General features: G+C 40.5%; 1 protein-coding gene across 1 annotated transcript; it reads right to left on the bottom strand.

The window, feature by feature from the left end:
• Window positions 1-3,541: 3,541 nt before the first annotated feature.
• Window positions 3,542-17,506, bottom strand: LOC139640977 (protein mono-ADP-ribosyltransferase PARP12-like). The gene is made up of 13 exons (XM_071515180.1): window positions 17,224-17,506; window positions 13,780-13,915; window positions 13,161-13,548; window positions 11,647-11,697; window positions 11,371-11,497; window positions 10,376-10,544; window positions 9,948-10,068; window positions 9,752-9,848; window positions 9,360-9,441; window positions 7,742-7,872; window positions 6,187-6,338; window positions 3,703-4,640; window positions 3,542-3,583 (listed from the first exon to the last, which is right to left on the bottom strand). Exons 1-13 carry the CDS (start codon window positions 17,496-17,498, stop codon window positions 3,542-3,544), a joined length of 2,709 nt encoding a protein of 902 aa, XP_071371281.1. The 5' UTR covers window positions 17,499-17,506.
• Between the last annotated feature and the right edge of the window lie 2,995 nt (window positions 17,507-20,501).

Here is a 20,501-nt window from a genome sequence, read left to right as displayed (position 1 = left end):
GATCTGTTGTTGAATCTGTTCACCAACATGTTAAATGTCAGTTTTCAGGCTATTTTCGTGGCTCATTCAAATGAATGGGAAGTAAAAATCTGAACGCTACAAACTCGTCCAGCTGCATCTGATCTTGGTGAATAGTTTATATTCTGGTTTTCATCGCAGTCAAGTGCCAAATAAATAATAATGTTAAAACAAAGTGGAATATTGCTTTAAGAAATATGTGAGATTCAAGCCGTTTTAGTTTTTCTACGTCATTACCAAAACATTTTGTCATTACCACAACCGTCTGTCATTACCAACACATGGTATATTTTTAGATAAATTTACTCATTGTTTAAATTGGACATTTTCATATACCTTTTGTTTTTTTTATATTACAAGCCCTTCCTTCACATTTTCTTAAAAACACATGACTCATTAAAATGTTGGAGTAATTTTATCTTTCTTGACAGAATCTAAGAATATATTGGAAAAAGTTAAAGATTTAAAGATTTAAAACATGTTTAAATCAAAATCACAAAACCCTTTTGTGGGCATCACACAAAAAAATGTATATAACAGATAACAATGACAAAACTAAAAAAAACTGTTATTTCAGTATGCCAACAGTAAGAAACAGCTACTGTATGTTATCCGATACACTGAACACTCAGCAACTGATGCTGTGGTCCGTCAACGGACTTCAGGGAGAAATTGATTAAATTAAGGTAAGAACTGCAACTTCCCCCAAGAAAAGTCTGTTTTAGACCCAAATATTTTTTAAACATTATTGCATGTAAGTCTCAAACTACGACCTCTAGCTTTGTGTATGTGACTCTCAAAATAACTCTGTGCTTCTGTGTGTGGTAAACATGAATATTAAATTCATTTTGAAGCAGAAAAGTTTCAGTAGTGTTTGTGAACAGTGGAACAAACTGGACTGAGGCAAAATATTCAGTTACAGTGGAATATGCATGTTGCGAAGAGATGATTACCCACTTTAACACTTGTAACCAAAAAACCTTCAATTGAGCCTTAGAAAACAGCACCATATTAATTAAATATTCTGAAAATGTTCTCGCAAAGAAATAAGAAAGGCATATCTTCATCAAAACTTCACTTACATTTGACAAATCAAATTCTGTTAATTTTAGCCCTTATTTTTCATTTGTGTTTGTCGCCCTCTGCTGGTCAGAGAGCTGTGAGGCAGAATCTATGACTAAAATAACAATTGAATATGCAAGTAAACTGACTCAACATGCATTCTTGTGCTGATAATACCCATAAACCACAGCTAGCCATGATTTACTGATTACTCTGCCAGCTTTTGTGATAACCAGTCAGTAATCTTTCTTGTTTTTTGTGTTTTATGTTGTAACGATTGAGTTATTTTATCTTCCATCAACAGCCACGATGGAAATTGGCATTGGGAAATTTTAAGTGACACTTTCCGTTGTCATGTCAAATACGCATGATTTAATCTTTCTTACTTCAATCATGTCATCCGCTAAAACTGAATCACCCACATGTCAAAGCATTACATGTAATTCAAGGCCAGTCAAATGCCATATTGCACTTGGTAAATTAACTAATTAACAGAATTTGAAATGCTTCCCATTACTACACACTTTCCACCTCGATCTATCATTAAACATGTGAGCTCACTTCTCATTCAACCTTGAACAATGACACATTTGGATTCTTACTTTGTAATCCGGCTTGATGAGGAAGTGGTGCGCTAGGAAGGCTACACTGTGTGATAGGAGTGTAAACTGGTGCGCTAGGTGAGAGAACTGGTTTGACAAGAGTGGAAACTGGTGTGCTAGGTGAGGGAACTGGCTTGATAAGTGTGGAAACTGGTGTGCTAGGTGAGGGAACTGGTTTGATAAGTGGGGAAACTGGTGTGCTGGGTGATGGAACTGGCTTGATAAGTGTGGAAACTGGTACCCTAGGTGAGGGAACTGGCTTGATAAGTGTGGAAACTGGTGTGATAGGTGAGGGAACTGGCTTGATAAGTGTGGAAACTGGTGTGATAGGTGAGGGAACTGGCTTGATAAGTGGGGAAACTGGTGTGCTGGGTGATGGAACTGGCTTGATAAGTGTGGAAACTGTTACCCTAGGTGAGGGAACTGGCTTGATAAGTGTGGAAACTGGTGTGATAGGTGAGGGAACTGGTTTGATAAGTGTGGAAACTGGTACCCTAGGTGAGGGAACTGGGTTGATAAGTGTGGAAACTGGTGTGCTAGGTGAGGGAACTGGTTTGAGGGGTATGGAAACTAGTGTGTGAGGTGAGGGAACTGGTTTGATAAGTGTGGAAACTGCTACCCTAGGTGAGGGAACTGGTTTGAAGGGTGTGGAAACTGGTATGCTAGGTGGGCGATACTGTGAGTTAGGAGTGGAAACTGGTATGCTAGGTAAGGGAACTGGTTTGAGGGGTACAGAAACTGGTGTGTGATGTGAGGGAACTGGTTTGGCGAGTGTGAAAACTGGTACGCTAGGTGAGGGAACTGGTTTGATAAGTGTGGAAACTGGTGTGCTAGGTGAGAGAACTGGATTGAGGGGTATGGAAACTAGTGTGTGATGTGAGGGAACTGGTTTGGCGAGTGTGAAAACTGGTACGCTAGGTGAGGGAACTGGTTTGATAAGTGTGGAAAATGGTGTGCTAGGTGAGAGAAATGGATTGAGGGGTACGGAAACTGGTGTGTGATGTGAGGGAACTGGTTTGGTGAGTGTGAAAACTGGTGTGCTAGGTGAGGGAACTGGTTTGATAAGTGTGGAAACTGGTGTGCTAGGTGAGGGAACTGGTTTGAGGGGTATGGAAACTAGTGTGTGATGTGAGGGAACTGGTTTGGCGAGTGTGAAAACTGGTACGCTCGGTGAGGAAACTGGTTTGATAAGTGTAGAAACTGGTGTGCTAGGTGAGAGAAATGGATTGAGGGATACGGAAACTGGTGAGTGATGTGAGGGAACTGGTTTGGCGAGTGTGAAAACTGGTGTGCTAGGTGAGGGAACTGGTTTGATAAGTGTGGAAACTGGTGTGCTAGGTGAGGGAACTGGTTTGAGGGGTATGGAAACTGGTGTGTGATGTGAGGGAACTGGTTTGGCGAGTGTGACAACTGGTACGCTAGGTGTGAGAACTGGATTGAGGAGTATGGAAACTGGTGTACTAGGTGAGGGAACTGAGTTGACAAGTGTGAAAACTGGTACGCTAGGTGAGGGAACTGGTTTGATAAGTGTGGAAACTGGTGTGCTAGGTGAGAGAAATGGATTGAGGGGTATGGAAACTGGTGTGTGATGTGAGGGAACTGGTTTGATAAGTGTGGAAACTGGTGTGCTAGGTGAGAGAAATGGATTGAGGGGTATGGAAACTGGTGTGTGATGTGAGGGAACTGGTTTGATAAGTGTGGACACTGGTGTGCTAGGTGTGAGAAATGGATTGAGGGGTATGGAAACTAGTGTGTGATGTGTGGGAACTGGTGTGCTAGGTGTGAGAAATGGATTGAGGGGTATGGAAACTAGTGTGTGATGTGTGGGAACTGGTTTGGCGGGTGTGAAAACTGGTGTGCTAGTTGAGGGAACTGGTTTGATAAGTGTGGAAACTGCTGTGCTAGGTGAGAGAAATGGATTGAGGGGTACGGAAACTGGTGCGCTAGGTGAGGGAACTGGTTTGACGGATGTGGAAACTGGTGCGCTAGGTGGGCGATACTGTGAGGTAGGAGTGGAAACTGGTGCACTAGGTGAGGGAACTGGTTTGACGGATGTGGAAACTGGTGTGTGAGGTGAGGCAACTGGTTTGACGGGTGTGGAAACTGGTAAGCTAGGTGGGCGATACTGTGAGGTAGGAGTGTAACCTGGTGCACTAGGTGAGGGAACTGGTATGACGGGTGTAGAAACTGGTGCGCTAGGTGAGGGAACTGGTTTGATAAGTGTGGAAACTGGTGTGCTAGGTGAGAGAAATGGATTGAGGGGTACGGAAACTGGTCTGTGATGTGAGGGAACTGGTTTGATGGGTGTGGAAACTGGTGTGCTAGGTGAGGGAACTGGTTTGATAAGTGTGGAAACTGGTGCACTAGGTGAGAGAACTGGTTTGATGGGTGTGGAAACTGGTGCGCTAGGTGGGTGATACTGTGAGATAGGAGTGGAAACTGCTACGCTAGGTGAGGGTACTGGTTTGAAGGGTGTGTAAAATGGTGCGCTAGCTGAGGGAACTGGTTTGATGGGTGTGGAAACTGGTGCGCTAGGTGGGTGATACTGTGAGATAGAAGTGGAAACTGGTGTACTAGGTAAGGGAACTGGTCTGCTAGGTCGGGGAACTGATGTGCCAAGTGAGGGATATGGTCCGCGTGGGGGAACTGCTGCTGGTGCTGGTACCGACGCTGCACCATTGTACCAACGGAGGGGGTTTGAGGTCTTCTTGTACTGGAGCAGGTACTCGGGGTAGATCTGGTGTTTCTCAAACACAACAAAGATGGAGGGATCTCTGATGTTGTCCACACAGCTGTCGTAGAAGCGCGTGTCCCCGCTGTCCTTGGAGGGAGGGCGGAGGTAGTTGGAGGATCCTCGGGTGAAGTCGCCCACCAGGACTCGCGAGATAAACATGGATCTGACGTCGGACTGGCCGGTGTAGCGGTGGGAGTACTTGGCATCCCTGGCAAAGTAACTCCCTGAGATTGGCGAGAGAAAGAGAAGAGATTGCTTTGACATCGTCTAGGCAGACCAGATGTCCCCGTTTTGCAGGGACAGTCCCGGGATTTGGTGTTTTGTCCCCAACTGGCACTGTTCCCGGAGAAATGCCTCAGATTTCCCTCTATGCCCTCTCTTTTCTTATTTTAATCGATCATGTGAGTCAAAAATGTCCCCTAATTTGCTCTAAAACATCTGGTCACCTTAATGTTGTCACCAAGCAGTACTCACCTTCCACATTACACCCTGCAAAGAATATCCATCTTAACTGTGACAGGTTTTCAAACTGCTCAAATGATAGATGAGAATGAAGTAGAGTAAAATCTATGATCAAAGTAGTCATATTCTTCTACATTCTGTCATTATATTAAGTTTTAGTGAATGAAATAACAGTAATAGTGAAATTAGACTATTTTTCATTGTGCTAGGGACTCCCTGGACTGCAAAAAAGTATCCATTTTCAGGTGAGATAATTGCATTGTTTCCTATGCAAATCAACTGTTTTCAATAATTTACTTGGATTAAGACTGAGTATGAGAATAGATGACTTGTTAAAATCAGTGTTGGGGGTACGCGTTACAGTAATCAGATTACTTTTTCGTGGCAACGAGTAACTTAACGCGTTAGATTTGTGTAATCAGTTATTAGTTACTTTCTCAAAGTTACATTTTGCTACTTTTATTTTTCTTTCAACTGGTTAAATGTTTAATTAGTGCAAATTAAAAAAATTAAGGTATTGTACGCTACATGATATTAGACTGCAGCAGGCTGCGGTGCGGTGGAGGCTCGTAGGTTACGACTCGCTTTCAGAATGAACACAACAAACTGCAGAACTTGGAAATATTCACATTTGAGCTGATCGAAGAGAAGGATAACTGTAAGTTTAGCTTTCACTATCTAACCTGAAGATATATTTTGAGACCAGACCGGATCAATTAAGGCTCCGTTGATCACCGGGAAGAAGTTAGTTTGAAGTTTGATATTCACCGGTTGATGCGCCTTTTAACCATCTCAATAGCATATTTTTTCTCAAGGCTTTTTTATGGAGAGAAACACGGAGCCAATGTTTCACAGTGTTGATAAAGTCAGAATCACCTGCGGGTGTGATACAGTGACGGCAGAAAGGTATCCAGTCGGTCCAAACCCCCACTGAGTATTTACTGTGGAACCAGGAGACTGAAAGCTGCCTTGATGTTTTCTTTAGACAACAGTAGCTTGTTACTTAAGGCTGTGTCCCAAACCCGATGATTAGTGATGATTTCTGTACAATAAGAGTGATGTAACTAGTTACTATTTAGGGCAAGTAACGAAGTAAAGTAACTAGTTATTTTCAAAAGTAACTTTCCCCAACACAGGTTAAGACTGACATTTTCTGCAGTGCAAACACTGAATTGAATGTGTTGGTTTTCCATTCTCTCAGAGTTTAATTCATTACTTATAAATGTATTAATTTATGACTTACATGAAATGTGCATATCATTTATTACCGACACAATTAGCATGAGAAATATATTTGTTTCAACTCACCTTTCCCGAAGGAGGTTCCATGAGTCCCACAGATTCTCCAGTCAAAGTTGTCGACACAGATGGCGTCTACGTGTTTAGAGTCTGTGCCATGGAAGAGTTTTCTTTCCATCACATTTCGCCCACTGTTGTTGTTCTTCATCCTATCCTTTTGCCTGTTAATCAGGAAAAAAGAGATGTTAGAAAAAGCATATGGTCAATAAACTGGTACAGTTAGCAAGAAAGAGACTTTGCAGTTACATCATACATTTCATTGCAATAACATCTGTCTCCATAATGGAAGTCCACTAGAGAATTGGCTCTGCACAAATATGTCTAAATATCTAACAGTCGCGCTAGAAAAAGGGAGCTAGCTGAAAAAGTTTTTTGGTGTGGCTAGATCCCTTCAGTAACACTGTAAGTAAAAGTTAGTAGTCTGATAAGGTGGATTTGTTTCCAAATATAGGTTATAGTGACACAGTAAACTGTCTTGTCTTTAGCCCTAGACTCTACTCATTTAGCAAATTGCAACCAATGTTGATGCTGACATTCAACTAGGCACTACTAACACTAGCTTCTACAAGCAACATGATCTCACACAAATACGTGAAATGAACACAAACTCTAAAGCGGCTGTGGACACGACGTTCCCCCGCAACACATTGAAATACGTTCCTCCACCATGAATTTAAATATGTTCTTCTGCCTCGAACTTAAATATGTTCCTCCACCACAAAAAGATACATAATTGGCAGGGGGGTCTTTGGGTCCACCCCCAGAAAAAAAATAGTAATTTAAAACAACTTTCCTGCATTTCTACACCACCTAACCTCTTGGATTAAGTCAAGAAACAGCAAACCTGTATAATATTAACCAAAAGTGTAAAATTATGTTATATTACTAGATTTCAGAAGAGCAGAAAAGCCGCTGACTGAGATTACTCTGAGCACCATGCATGGGAATACACTACAATATAATAGATTTGTGTATATTTCTCACTTTCCCCCGATGGTCTGAATAACTCACTGCTGCACGGTACTGCTGTTGCACTGTGCTGCTCTGTCTTGTCTGTCCGTGTGCTGTTAGTGTCTCTTTTCGCGCCGTGACGTTATCAGTTATGAATTTGTTTTTCACTGCATGAGAAAATGGACTTGTGGCGTGAGAGCGTGTGAAAAGTGTCAATTGCGTCTCACGGTCAATGCGTGAGAGTTGGCAGCCCTGCTAATGTAACTTTATCAAAGATTTCTACTTCTCTCTCTAGCTCTTCCAGTCAACATTAGCATATTAGCAATCCATGGCAGCAAGGCGGCATACAAGCTCCTGTGGTCTTTGCTGCAAAACCTCTCACCTTGGCAACTTGCTTTAAGTCAATTTATACGGAAGCTAGTCAAACCATACACATAAAAATGGCCGCTGCTTGAACCTAGAACGCTGATTTAAATGGGAATGACCATTTTATCCATTCCAGTTCTGTGGTTAGAACTAAGGGTGCTACACATCACTTGAAAGCCCTCTATCTGAAGGGGAGTCAGGTCAAAGTGACATTTCGACATACAGTATGTTGCAATTAAAGACGTACCACTCAAAGACTTCCCACAGTGCTTTGTTCTGAATCCTCTCTATCTGGACAATGTCAAAGCCTCTCATGGTGTTACAAAACAGGCCTTCAATCTCCTGATACTCCACTGAGGAGCTTTGGAGGGAGACTCGCTGGAAGAGACACACAACACAGAGGACAGTTATTATATTTTTTAAATGTCTAGCTTAATGATTACAGGAACATAAGCAGTATAAGACTGTTCAAACAACACCGGCTGATAAGGAATAGGATGAACTAGACGGTACGCTGCAAAAAAGGTTTTTTACTTTCTGCCTCAATAGACCTTTTTTCACAAACATAGCTGCCGTACTTCTGCAGGGTATAGCTCGGTTCTCACCATTGCCAGCAATGTTAAAAAGCCAACTTTCTGACGCCCATAACTCTGTCTGTGATCACTTATTTTGTGTTTCAACGTAATGTATAACACAATACAGGTGTTGTCATTGACATATCTTTCTATTTCTGTTGTCAGACGACTGCGCAAGTAGCTGTGATCGAGGGTCACAAAATGCTAACTGGCTAACGCTAATTTCTGTACTGTTAACATTTTGTGACCCTTGATCAAATCACTTTTTTTTATAGTGGTGGAGTCCTCTGACAACAGAAACAGAAACATATGTCAGTGACAACAGCTGTATTGTGTTATGCATTATGTTGAAACACAAAATAAGTGATCACAGACAGAGTTATGGCCGACAGAAAGTTGGCTTTTTAACATTGCTGGCAATAGTGAGAACCGAGCTATACCCTGACCCCTTACTTTGGTTTTATTTTTAAGGTGATAAAAAGCTTGTAATTGGTTGTTAAAATTGAGATCGGAATCCATAATAACACCAAGATTCCTAGCTTGGTCTTTACTCTTGAGAGACAGGGAGACAAGGTGAGTCCTAATTTTCTGCCTCTTTTCCTTAGTGCCAAAGATAATTACCTCAGTTTTGTCTTTATTTAGGTGAAAAAAGTTTTGGCAGATCCAGTCATTAATTTCCTCAATACACCGAATCAGAGAATCAATCTACAAGACCAAAGTGCACTTGAAGAAAGAGATATATAGAGCTGAGTGTCATCTGCATAATTGTGGTAATTAATGCTATTTTTCTGTATGATATGTCCTAGTGGAAGCATGTAGAGGTTGAATAAAAGAGGGCCAAGGATTGAGCCCTGTGGAACTCCACATGTCATACTGACCCTTTCAGAGACAAACTCATCAATAGACACAAAGTAGTTCCTATTAGTGCCTGAAAGGAGTACGGAAGCTATTTCTATTAATAAAGCAGACATTTCTCAGTTTGCATTGATGGATTATGGCTTCAGAGTGACAGAGTTGCCTCTCAACAGGATATTTAGTGGAGTTATGGGCATCTTATGAGCAGAGGAAGATAAATGTGCAGAAATTCAAGATCACATTTAACGACACACTATGCAGTGAACAACAATCTAGTCAGGTCTGAAGCAGCAGAGAGACTCAACATTGGTAGGGCCCCTAAACTTCTGGGGAGACTTAACAGCAGCAGTGGATACCGTTTAGGAGTCCAAAGGTGGCTTTTCTTACTAAGTTGCAGTTTGAAGGTACAGTTATTTAAAGTGTGTAATACATTACCTTGAATCCTGTTAAAGGAATTTGTGTCTTGTCCCAGTGTGCTGGTACAGCTTTGAAATTTGATTGATTACCCACAGGCTTTCTGCAGACAGAAGGCAAATTGATGAGCAAGGCACTAGCACTGCCAGGGTTAGCACTTCCATCTCCCACTAAAAATGTACTGTATTTGTTCTTTTTACAGTAAGTTGATTTGGACAAAAGCGCCCAACAGATGGCATGTGTTAACTTTTCAAAAAAAATTCATCAATTTTCAAAAATTTTGCCAGTTTAGAAAACTCTAAACATTCAATAAATATGTTTTGCAGCCTGTCTTCATCTGCATGGTGTTGCTAAGCCATGAAAAAATATGTAGCAGAAATGTACACAGTGCATTTGAACTGCAGCAGCATTACCTCACTTTCTTTGTTTGGGCATCAGCTGAGGAGACAAACACAGGCCGTCTTCTCACCAGCCTCTTAGTGCCGTACTGCTTATTTGTTTGTATCATGTCTGACAAAGAAGGCATGTTATTATGATTACTTCATCAGAAAATACTTTAAGATTTGTGGACCTGGAATTATTGAGGTAAATTGAATAATCCTTGCTTACCCTGGAAATTGAGTGAATACGTCTGCGAACCGGCTTTGAACTCCACCACATTCTTCTCATCATTCAGGAACTTCTGCTCCAGTTCTGCACTGCTGATGTTTGCTCCAAGGCGTCCACCGGTCTGCAACTCAGGTCAAATAAAGCAAGAAAAGCCCATTTTTACCTCTGAAGACAACTGAAAGAGCAACTGACCAATCTGCAGCCAGATGAGAGGTACAGACAGAGATTAGTGGCAAGAGATTGTATCTGAACTGCCTAAATTGAATTGAATTTTGTCATACTGATATTGAGCGCGAATTGCCATTGTCCCTAGGTCATGTTTAACAGTATTTCCTCATGTCACTGTGTGAGCTGTCGTCATGTTCCAAGACAAACTGTACGTTATTGTTACTCTGGGAATAAAGTAATTCTGATTGTGATTGACTCACAGCTGAAGTGTACAGGTTCCAGTTTCTGAACTCGTCCTCCCAGTACCAAACCCACTCTGTGGTGAGAACGAAGGTCGGATGGAGTACAGAGGAAGCGGTGGAGAGTCGCCGTACTTTGTTTGATCCGCAGGTCATCGTGTCAAAACATACAGTTTGGCTGCCGTGACTGCTGCAGAAAAGGCAGAAAGAAGCGTTGTATCAAATAACATTTCACAATGATTTAACTAGTAAGACATTATCCCAGTTACAGGATGCATAAGGACTATTTGGGGCTCCGAGAACCCCTGGCGAGAGAATTCACTAGAGGTTAAAAAGAGCAATTTAAGATAGTGAGATTATGAAAAGGGAATAAAATTTCCCAGAGTTGTTAGATTCTAATGATAGACAAGGAAAGAATTCCCCTATGAATTCCCTTGAAATTCTCTTTGAATTCCCTTTATTGCAAATGGAAATTCCCTTTAAAATCACTTGATCTATTGGCATTAGGATTACACCGATGTATCGGTATGCCGAACAATCAGGTCGGTATTTCATACAAATTGGATCGGCCATTCATTGTCGTCTCCCGCTGATGTAATGGAGGTGAGGATCTGATTTTACTCAGCAGCTTTAGGGTGTCAGTTTATAAAACTTTCAATGAAACCTGCCTCACTCTGCCTTAAAGAGCTGCTAACCTGAAAAGAATTAGTCTGTTAGCTAGTCATTAGTCTGGGGTTCAGTGGAGAGTTTTAGTGTCCCATGATGGTCTAAATGCTGTTTCAGAGGCTTTTCCACCCTAAGGAGAAGATAATCCAGAGGGAATATACTTACTCAATATACTCAATACTTTTTAATTTTTTAGAGATTTTTAAAAAATATATTGAATATCACCACAAAATATCGTCTGTTGGCAGCTTCAATCCAAAAGTATCCGAATCAGCCTTCAAAAATCCATATCGATAATTGCCATATCAACATGTGGCACGGTAATCTCAGTGATTGCCAGCAGATTGTACCTGTATGTCTTTTCAGGATCACAGTAGTCCTTCTCGATCTCCTCATTGTCAGGCAGAGCGGTCCACTGTTGTCCCTGTCTGACCTGCCATCTGTACGGCAGCTTCTCATGGACTTTAAGACACCGTTCTGAGAAGAGTATGACCAAACACATCAGTAATAAGGTTTGTATAAAAAAAGAGATTAATAATACTGTGATCAAGCTGATGTGATGTGATTATTTTTTCTCATATACTGTATATGAAACTAGCTTAAAGGATTACCTATAATTCACTCACCACCATGTTTACAGTGTCCCTTGATGAAGTACAAGCATATCTCAGTTTTATCTAATGGAAACAAACAAAATAACAACATGAATAATAATCAGATGATTTCATATAAATAAATGTCTGGTTTGCCATTCACTGTGAGTGATATAACCCAACAGCCATTCAACCTATATCCAGTTGAAAGCTTTTCCATTTGCTGTTCTTAACAGCCGGTGTCAGGTAGCTCTTTCCTGAGAAAAATCAACAGGAAGTGATGCGTTTTATGTTTCTGATTTGTTTGGAAAAAAGAGAAGAAGAAGAACTGGGTAGTTAGCATGAGCAGTGATAGCCACCATGGCTGAACAGACAAAGAAGAGAGAAACTCAAACTGCATCAACAGAAAATCCAAGCTCCGCCCACACTGTTTGCTTGACAGGTGATCTCTGGGAAGTGCAGTGCAGTGATCATTAAAAAACAAAAAATCACTTATCTACAACTTAAAAGGAATAGTTCACCCAAAATTGTAGATTTTGTCATTATCTACTCACCCTCATGTCAGTCGAAACACTGGTGAAGTGTGTATGTCCATTTAACACACAGCGAGTCAGATGGTGCAGCTCCACTTCGGCTTTCTCCAAAACAAGTGGCTGGAGACCGCTTCTTTAGAGTTCCAAAACGGTCAAAAAATGACCATAACATTACTCCAAATAGCATAATGGAAGTGTTCTGAAGCCAAACGATTGCACTGTGGGTCCAAAACTCTGATATTTACCTCATTATCGCCATGATTTTCCCCACTCACAGAGCTCTGGTTGCCCTACCGCAATCTGGTGGAAGAGTCTTGGTGTCTTCATGTGCTCCTTGTATGTTCATACTTCCGAGTTTCAAAGTTATAAAAACAACCTGTCGCATATTCAAGTACTTTCAATTTTAATAATCGACCCTGAAACAAAAGTAACTTTTTTGGTGACTATTTTAGAAACCAAGACAGAGCTACTTTGTGCTGCAATGGCAGAATGAAGAGGATCATTTTTGCATCAGTTTTGTAATTGATAATTTAATAAGTTTATTGGCTAAAAGTTGGTGTATATGTGTGACACCTAAAACTTAAAGAGTGAGAATGTCACATCTTGGTATCTTGGGTATGTAAGATTTGACTAACCCATTTGTATTTACCCCTTCAATGGATTGTTCAAGCACGCTCTACATGTAATTATAATATTTCCAATAGCATTTGAAGGCAGCATTTGCGAGGTACAGAACAAGTGGGGAAAATCTAGGCAATAATGAGGTAAATATCATACTTTTGGGCCCAAAGTGCTGTCGTTTGTCTTCAGAACACTTGGATTAAGCTGAAACGAAGCTCTATCAGCTAACTCGCTCTATATGATATTACCATACAAACCTAACTGGTGTTTCAAGTGACATGAGGGTGAGTAGATAATGACAAATTTTCTTTTTTGGGGGAACTATTCCTTGAATTCCCGTAAATACAGCTTATCCTACCATAGAATCTTTCAAAACTGTCTTACTGGATTTACCTTTGGCAAACTGGCTTTTCTTGGGTCTTTGCCTTTGTCTTCTGTTCAGTGTGTCATCGCTGCTAGCAGCTGTGGCGTGAACAGCAGCAAGGATGTCACTGGTGGAACAGGCTCGTTGTTGCAGTTGATGGTTGCCATTGTTGCCCCTGTTGCCCTTGCTCCTCAAAGCCTCTATGTTCATATAAACAGACTTCATGGAGCGAATGAGGTGGTCGGGCATGCCTCTACCCTGCAGGGTTTTGAGCGGCTGCGGATCATAAAAGTCATGAGTCCTGGGGCAGGAACAGACTCCCTTCAGGTGTTTCTCACAGATGTGGAGCCTGTTGCAACCATCACCATCCTGACACCGGCCGTACGGCCCGTCACCGTTGTTGTAATCATGACATATCTTGTAGAAGATGGATGAGAATGGGAAAAAGGTGGTTAGAAACAATGTAAACTTGCGTCACCGCACTTTTCTAACCAACAACTGGGTTTAAATTTCTCCAGACCTCTGTTTGAGCTGGAGGTGTGGCTGTGTGAGGTTAGCCCTTGCCCAATTGATCAATCAATCAATCAATCAATCAATCAAATTTCAATCCCCCCTCCCTCTTGATCCTCTTTCCAGTCTGGTACTTACAGGAGGCAGGAAGAAGTTGTCGTTCTGCAGCAGCAGTGTGCACAGCTCCTTCAGGTCCAGATCCTCCAGCTCATGCTCTCTCAGTATCTTCACATTATGTGCAGACTTCAGATCATGGGAGAAGCGGCATCTTCTCCTAAAATTAAAGGCCCCATATTACTCAGTTTTTATTCGCTTCAGGATGAGAATAATGAGCGCAGTCGTGATTCTCCTCCACTTCCTTGTTTACACGCCTAGTCACACAAACTGAAAAACTCTGCTGAAAGTGACTTATATAACGCTATCCGTTTAGTTATCAGACTTTCAAATGTCCGCTCACTCTAACACTATACATGTAAATTATTTCACATATCTCCATTCTTTGTAGCCGGCTGGTGTTCCGCGCAGGACTGTCTCTCCATTGAAAACTTGGCTGTATTCCTTGATCCGTTTGATGCTGCCCTGGTGGATTGGGGTAACGGTTTCTTTCGAGGGCATGGAGATTTCTTGGTGGTTCTGATCTCTTGAACGGTAGTGCACTTGTACCTGTATCTCCATTGTATTGCTCTCTTGTGGTTAGGCACACACTTTTATGTAAAGTTCCATTTGTTTTTAATTGTATCTCTGTTTGTTTTGTTTGTTTGTTTTTAGTTGTATCTGCTTATCTCTTGTATAACCTTTTATTCCTATTTTTATTATTTTTTATTTATTTGTATTATTCAGCTCTATTATTTATTTAATTGTGGTAGTTTTACATCACTGTCTCCTTGGGCTTTATTGTATGTAAAGCACTTTGTAAACATTGTTTTTAGAAAAGCGCTATACAAATAAAGTTATTATTATTATTGTTATTAGTATTATTATTATTATTATTATTAATAAGCACACGCGTCACACACAGCAGTTGGCTTCAGAAGCAGTAATTCCGCTTTTCTTCCCCGGACTTTGGAACGGTAATTCTCGGAGGAAAAAGTTCACTACACAACCAGACGGCAAAGAAGGATTTAGCAGAGAATTGGACATCCAGCGATTAGCCGGATTGTTGTGAAAAGTCACAGCCGTATTCTGCAATGACGCCCGGTCACAGAGTCTCACAGGCTTCTCTCTCTTGAACCATCTGGGAAGACCTCTCACTGTGTGACGTAGCCCTATGACTAGTAGTGTAAACACGGAAGTGGAGGAGATTCACAACTGCGCACGTGCAATGTTTTTTGAACGTTTTTTGGCTGTAGTGAAGGTTTGCTCTGAATCATGGCGTCAGTATCGGTCTTTTCCACTCACTGTGCGATTGCTGGCTTCAGGAGACTTGGATTATGCTTCAGGAGCTATATGGAGTCATTTTATGGATATTTTCAGTTCTTTTTCTGCTCTTTTCTGAACTCTAAAGATCGGTCCCCATAGACTTCAGTTGTTTTGGAGAACGCTGCTACAAAGTCATGCTTGGAACCGGGATTGTTGTATGGACTAACAAACTAAACTAGAGTTTCAACTGGCATGAGGGTGAGTAGATAATGATTGAATCTTCATTTTTGGGTGAACTATTCCTTTAAGCTGCAGGACGTCCATGTTTGTTTATCATTTTCTTGATTGTGAAGCACTTTGTAACTTTGCTTTGAAAAGTGCTACATAAATAAAGATCATTATATAATTATTATCACTTGTTGTACAGGATAAAATAGCACATGAATGCAACACTGTTTAGCAGCCGATTTGGGAGTCCTCGTTGGAATTTCCCACCAACACTTGAACGCACCATATGTCTGAAACTGCCTTTAACGTCCCCATGAAATGAACTCCAGTTACTTTTCCTTCCTAGGAAACAGTGCATTTTTACTGGTGACCTCATGCTGCACCAGGAGGTGTAAATATAAATTCCAACCAATAAAACATCACAGATGTTTTAACAGTCTGTCCCCTCCACTCCTCCCATCAAATAAAACTGCCTTTCTCTCCCTAACTGATCTCCCATTGGTTTACACTTTTGAATGATCTCTCCCTGTGTTATGTCCTGCCCCAAAAATCCTGTTTCAACAGGAAGTAATAATACTAATCATAATAATAATAACCTTTATTTGTATAGCACCTTTCATACACAATATTTTTATTTTATTTTATTTAACCTTTATTTAACCAGGTCGATCCCGTTGAGATACAATGACCTCTGCATTGTATCTGCAGCTCAAAGTGCTTTATATCAATAGAAGGCATATAAAGAACAGACAAAAAGATGAAATATATAAAAGGACACATTGTTAGTATTACTCAGATTGTTACTGAAAGCATCACCCATTTCATGTACTGAGCAGTTTATACGACATGAGTCCAATTCTCTTACAAGCTCTGAGAACTCAAGCTGCTGTTACATCTGCGAACCGCTTTTGAACAACAGTTTTTTTTCATGTTCCTGGTTACAATCAAACAAGAATCAAAGAATACACAGTAGTGGTCGGAAACAGATATATTAGACACTGATACATTGTCAATCATTAACCCTTTCGTCACGACCAGGTCAAGTGTGTTACCGTGTTGGTGTGTAGCCTCAGTGACATGTTGAGTTAGTTCTAAACTGTCCAGTAGGTTGATGAATTCCATAGCCTTTGAATCAAACATATTATTTGTGAATCTCTGGGAGAAAAACTGATAGTTGCCTAGGTGACCGATAGAGTGTTAAAATAAGTACTGCAGCTTCAGCCTTGAGGACAAAGGCCAGATATTCAAAAGACGAGAACACTCCTAGGCCAACTTTACAGCCTGTACAGTAACTGATCTGGGTTGATTGGGCTACTTCCCCCCCGCCCTGTCTAAGTGATAAAAGTTGCAGTTTGGAGGACGCTTCAATAAGTGTTGCATTGCTATCTTAATCTAGTTTCTGTTTTCTAGATCATTAATTAAAAATGATTTGTTTGTTACTGATCTAAAATTTAGTAAAGCTAATTTTGAAGTTTTAACAGGGCCTGACACCAATTTTGAGTGAAGAGGTATACATATCAAATTCAATGGGTTTGAGTGAGTTGAGTACATCTTATTTATCCTGTTCCTAGTCAATACAGGAATGAAAACCTCCATGCACTGATGTAAAGTCTCTTATAATGTTGATGGTGGGCCAGCAAATCAAGTAAAGATTTCATGAGGTCTTTAACAACAAATTGATTTTTGAAACTGCAGTAACTTTAAATGAAACCACTCAAGCAAAATAAAATGTTCAGGTCTTCATTAAACAGCTTTAATCACCTTTTTTATGTAAAAAGAATAAAAGCTAATTTCAGTAGGGCCCCTTTACTAATAATTGAAAACTGTTAACCTTATGAACAATATAATTTCCTAAAAAGACACAGGCCTTAACCTACCCGCCTATCAACTGTAAGTAACAGTAGGCCCAGTTTGAGGCTTGTCACATGACACACTGTAGGCCTAACAACAGACTTTATTAATAGGAACTAATAATGACACTTGGCAGTAACTCACCTCGTCTGACTGAACTGACAGGATCCCAGCAGGAACTTTTTACACAGATGTAAACTGCTGCATCCCTGACAGTCTTTGGCTTTACACAGTCGCACTTCTGTCTTGGCCACCACCTTCTGCTGCCCGCCGGAGGAACACCAAGCAAACTTCTCCCGGTTCGAGATAATCTCCCTCACATCCTGGGAATCTCCAAAACAGCCGATAAACACCAGTTCATCAATGTTGACTGATCCTTGATTGGCACAGATGAATTTCATTACCGCGGACTCCGTCATGTTGAGGCTCTTGCTCGGTTTCCTTCCACATCCACTAGAACACTGAAGCGCTGGCAGACGGTTTACTTTGATTTCTGACAATTGGAAACCGAAACTATGACTTATTTAAGCAGGAATGATGCGGTACCGCTGCTGTCCGGCTGGGGGCCTCAGTGAGCCATTTACCTTCATGTTATATTTCAGGACAGGTTGGTCTTCCTTTTTAATGACACACAGTGAGAGAAAACATGGAGAATAACAAATAATTTGTCAGGGACAAGATTAAGGAAGGTCAAGATTTCACATATCTCTCCTTAGTGCAGCAGTAAATCCTCAAAAAGGCTTTAGTTTTTTTGAGGTAGCCCAACCAAAACAAAACACAGCCATGCTTTCTGAAGTCTCTAGTCTCTCCTTTATATGGGATGTTGTGAACAAAAAGTGTACTGCAAAGCAGGTAAAATCAGTGGATAAAGTGACATACACCCAAAAAAACCTCAAAAAGTATATACAAATCAGTTCTCACCTAAAGGACCAAGGGTTGGTGTAAAATACAAGTCATGGACTGGATGATTCAAGTTCTTGTTTATTTTTGACAGACATAGGAACATTTAAAAAAGGGAAAGAGTCATTTTGACCTGGATGGCGGTTCCATTACAGGACTGTGACCAGTTTATCCCCCTTTTTTATCTTCAGAATACAGGTCACCCCTCTTCAGTTTACTACAAATCAATACTTTGGTTTAGTACAGATCAATGCCTAGGTTTAGAACAAATTAATGCATAGATTTTATTACAAATCAATGTGTAGATATAGTATCAATCAATGCGTAGGTTTTATATAAATCATTGCCGAGGTGTAGTACCAATCAATACATAGGTATAGTGCAAATCAATTCGTAGGTTTAGTACAAATCAATGCCTAGAGTACAAATCAATGCCTAGGTATAGTACGAACCAATGCACAGCTTTAGTATAAATCAATGTGTAGATATAATTCAGATTTGTGGCTCCACATGGAAAGGTCTAATGTCAGAGGAAGAGGCGGTGGACATATTGATTATTTTGCCCTGCCTCATTTCACAAAGAGGCCCAACCTGACTGCTGGTGGCATTTCTAATTCATTTAAAGAGAGAGAGAGTGTTTTGGGAACACAGCTACATGTAGAAAAAGAAGTGAGAAGGTACAACGTGACTGTCCTTTCTCTTGATATTTTTTTTTATATTTGGCCATGTAATTCTCTAAAAGAAAAAAAATCACATACTTTTTAGTATGTAAATACAGTGGATTCAATGATTTCCTCTCAAATATTTAACATAAGTACAATTTGTGAATTTCTATATTGCCGTCATTACCACCACATCAAACAATTTGCAGGACAATAAAGTTTTGTCATAATGTGTTTATTTAGTAACCATGGCAATCTGTAGTGTCACGAGAGCACATGGGTCATGGCTAGAAGGTATCCGCATTTTGTTGAGGAGACGTGTCTCTCGCGAGAGTTGGTCTGTGTCTCTCTAGTAGAGCAGGGAGCTGTCTGATGTTGATGTTGCTGTAGGCGATCGCAGGGAATATCATAATAACAAGCATAGAGGCGTTCTGATCAGGTGAAAAAAAATTAAAAAGCCTTTCTTGACTACATGGCTGAACAAAGACTAACAATTAAAAAGTAACCCTCTATCTTCGGATCTTGGATCTTCAGACGGATCTTATTTTTGATTATTGTAAGATCACCTGTCATACATGTTTGTCCATTGGAAACACGTTCTGAGCCCCACCGCCAACAAGAGTTTGACAAATTCAGATACCTTCTAGCCATGACCGAGCACATGGATGTCAAGGAGGAAGACTGACATTTTGATAACCAGAAATCAACAAGCTGTAGTTTGATAGTGTTTTTGAATTGTAATTTAATTTCTTCATATTTTTATGTAAATTGAGTACATTGCTAGCTAGCTCTAAAGGTGACATTAGCAAGTCCAACCAGTAGCTAGCTGTTAGCTGAAAATTCAGAAATGTCATTTCTACCATGCGTCATTACCACCACTTAATGAGGTGTGGTGGTAAATACAAATCGTGGTGGTAATGACAAAATGTATTAGTTGATAGCTTTTTCTTTGTTCATGAAAAGACTGTGTAGATTATGCATTAGATTATTGCACAAATGTATATTTCCTGTTATTTTACCATTTATTTAAAATATTCTTTTGAATATTTGTGTCTCATTTACAACTGAAATTATTATTATTATGTTTGTTTAGTGTCTTCGCCATGGCTCCCAAATCAATAGGCCAAAGTTCAAAATCTTACAGAGAATTAAAGACGATCCGTAAAAATACCAAAGATACTTATAAATATAGCCGCATGCGGCAATGACGGGGTCCAAGCATCTGGTGACGTCTAGGGTACATGCGTGTTGTTGGCACCAAATGTTGCACATGTCCTCAGAGTTGATACCTGCACAAGTGCACCAACTTTGGTTGAGATAGCACAAGGCGTTCGTGAGTTATGGCTCATTTTGTCACATGTGTGCCACGCCCTACAATTGATTGGCCTGTAGCGGCCAAACGATATGGAGTACATGAAATCTTTTCATGAGTTTTAATCATGGCCATCCAGAGATCATGCATACCAAATTTGGAGATGATTGCCTCAACTGTCTAGGAGGAGTTTGCAAAAATAGGTTTTTGAGAAAATTCAAAATGGCGGAAAATCAAATATGGCGGGAATGGGCGGGGCCTATCACAATGATGCGGCGTTACCCAAGGAATACAGGAACAAAAGAATTTTGTGTCTATGATGTATAGTTACTGAGTTATGGGCATTTCAAATTTAAAACGTTGCTGTAGCGCCCCCTATGGGTGACATGACAGGACATTCGGGCTGGTATCTCAGAGTAGACATCTGCACATGTGTACCAAATTTGGTGCAGGTAGCATAATGCACTCATGAGTTACGGCAGTTTCTGTGAAATAGACCCCGCCCACAACGTTTGATTAAACTTTGGAAGCTAATTAAATCAGAACGG

The sequence above is a fragment of the Centroberyx affinis genome, unplaced genomic scaffold (genome assembly GCF_046629955.1).
Source record: "Centroberyx affinis isolate AG114_WGS23_722 - 3 ecotype Tasmania unplaced genomic scaffold, CSIRO-AGI_Caff_v1 ptg000319l_1, whole genome shotgun sequence".
Classification (NCBI taxonomy): domain Eukaryota; kingdom Metazoa; phylum Chordata; class Actinopteri; order Beryciformes; family Berycidae; genus Centroberyx; species Centroberyx affinis.
The sequence above is the reverse complement of the archived record's forward strand: the minus strand, read 5'-3'. Positions and strand labels throughout refer to the sequence as shown.

Coding starts and splice junctions, on each gene's coding strand:
- LOC139640977 (XM_071515180.1), bottom strand. CDS start 17,498: ATGACGGAGTCCGCGGTAATGAAATTCATCTGTGCCAATCAAGGATCA. Junction 13,916..17,223: donor TGTCAGTTCAGTCAGACGAG/GTGAGTTACTGC, acceptor CTTTAATTTTAG/GAGAAGATGCCGCTTCTCCC. Junction 3,584..3,702: donor TTCCCTCACCTAGTGCACCA/GTTTCCACTCCT, acceptor TCTCTCACCTAG/CACAGCAGTTTCCACACTTA.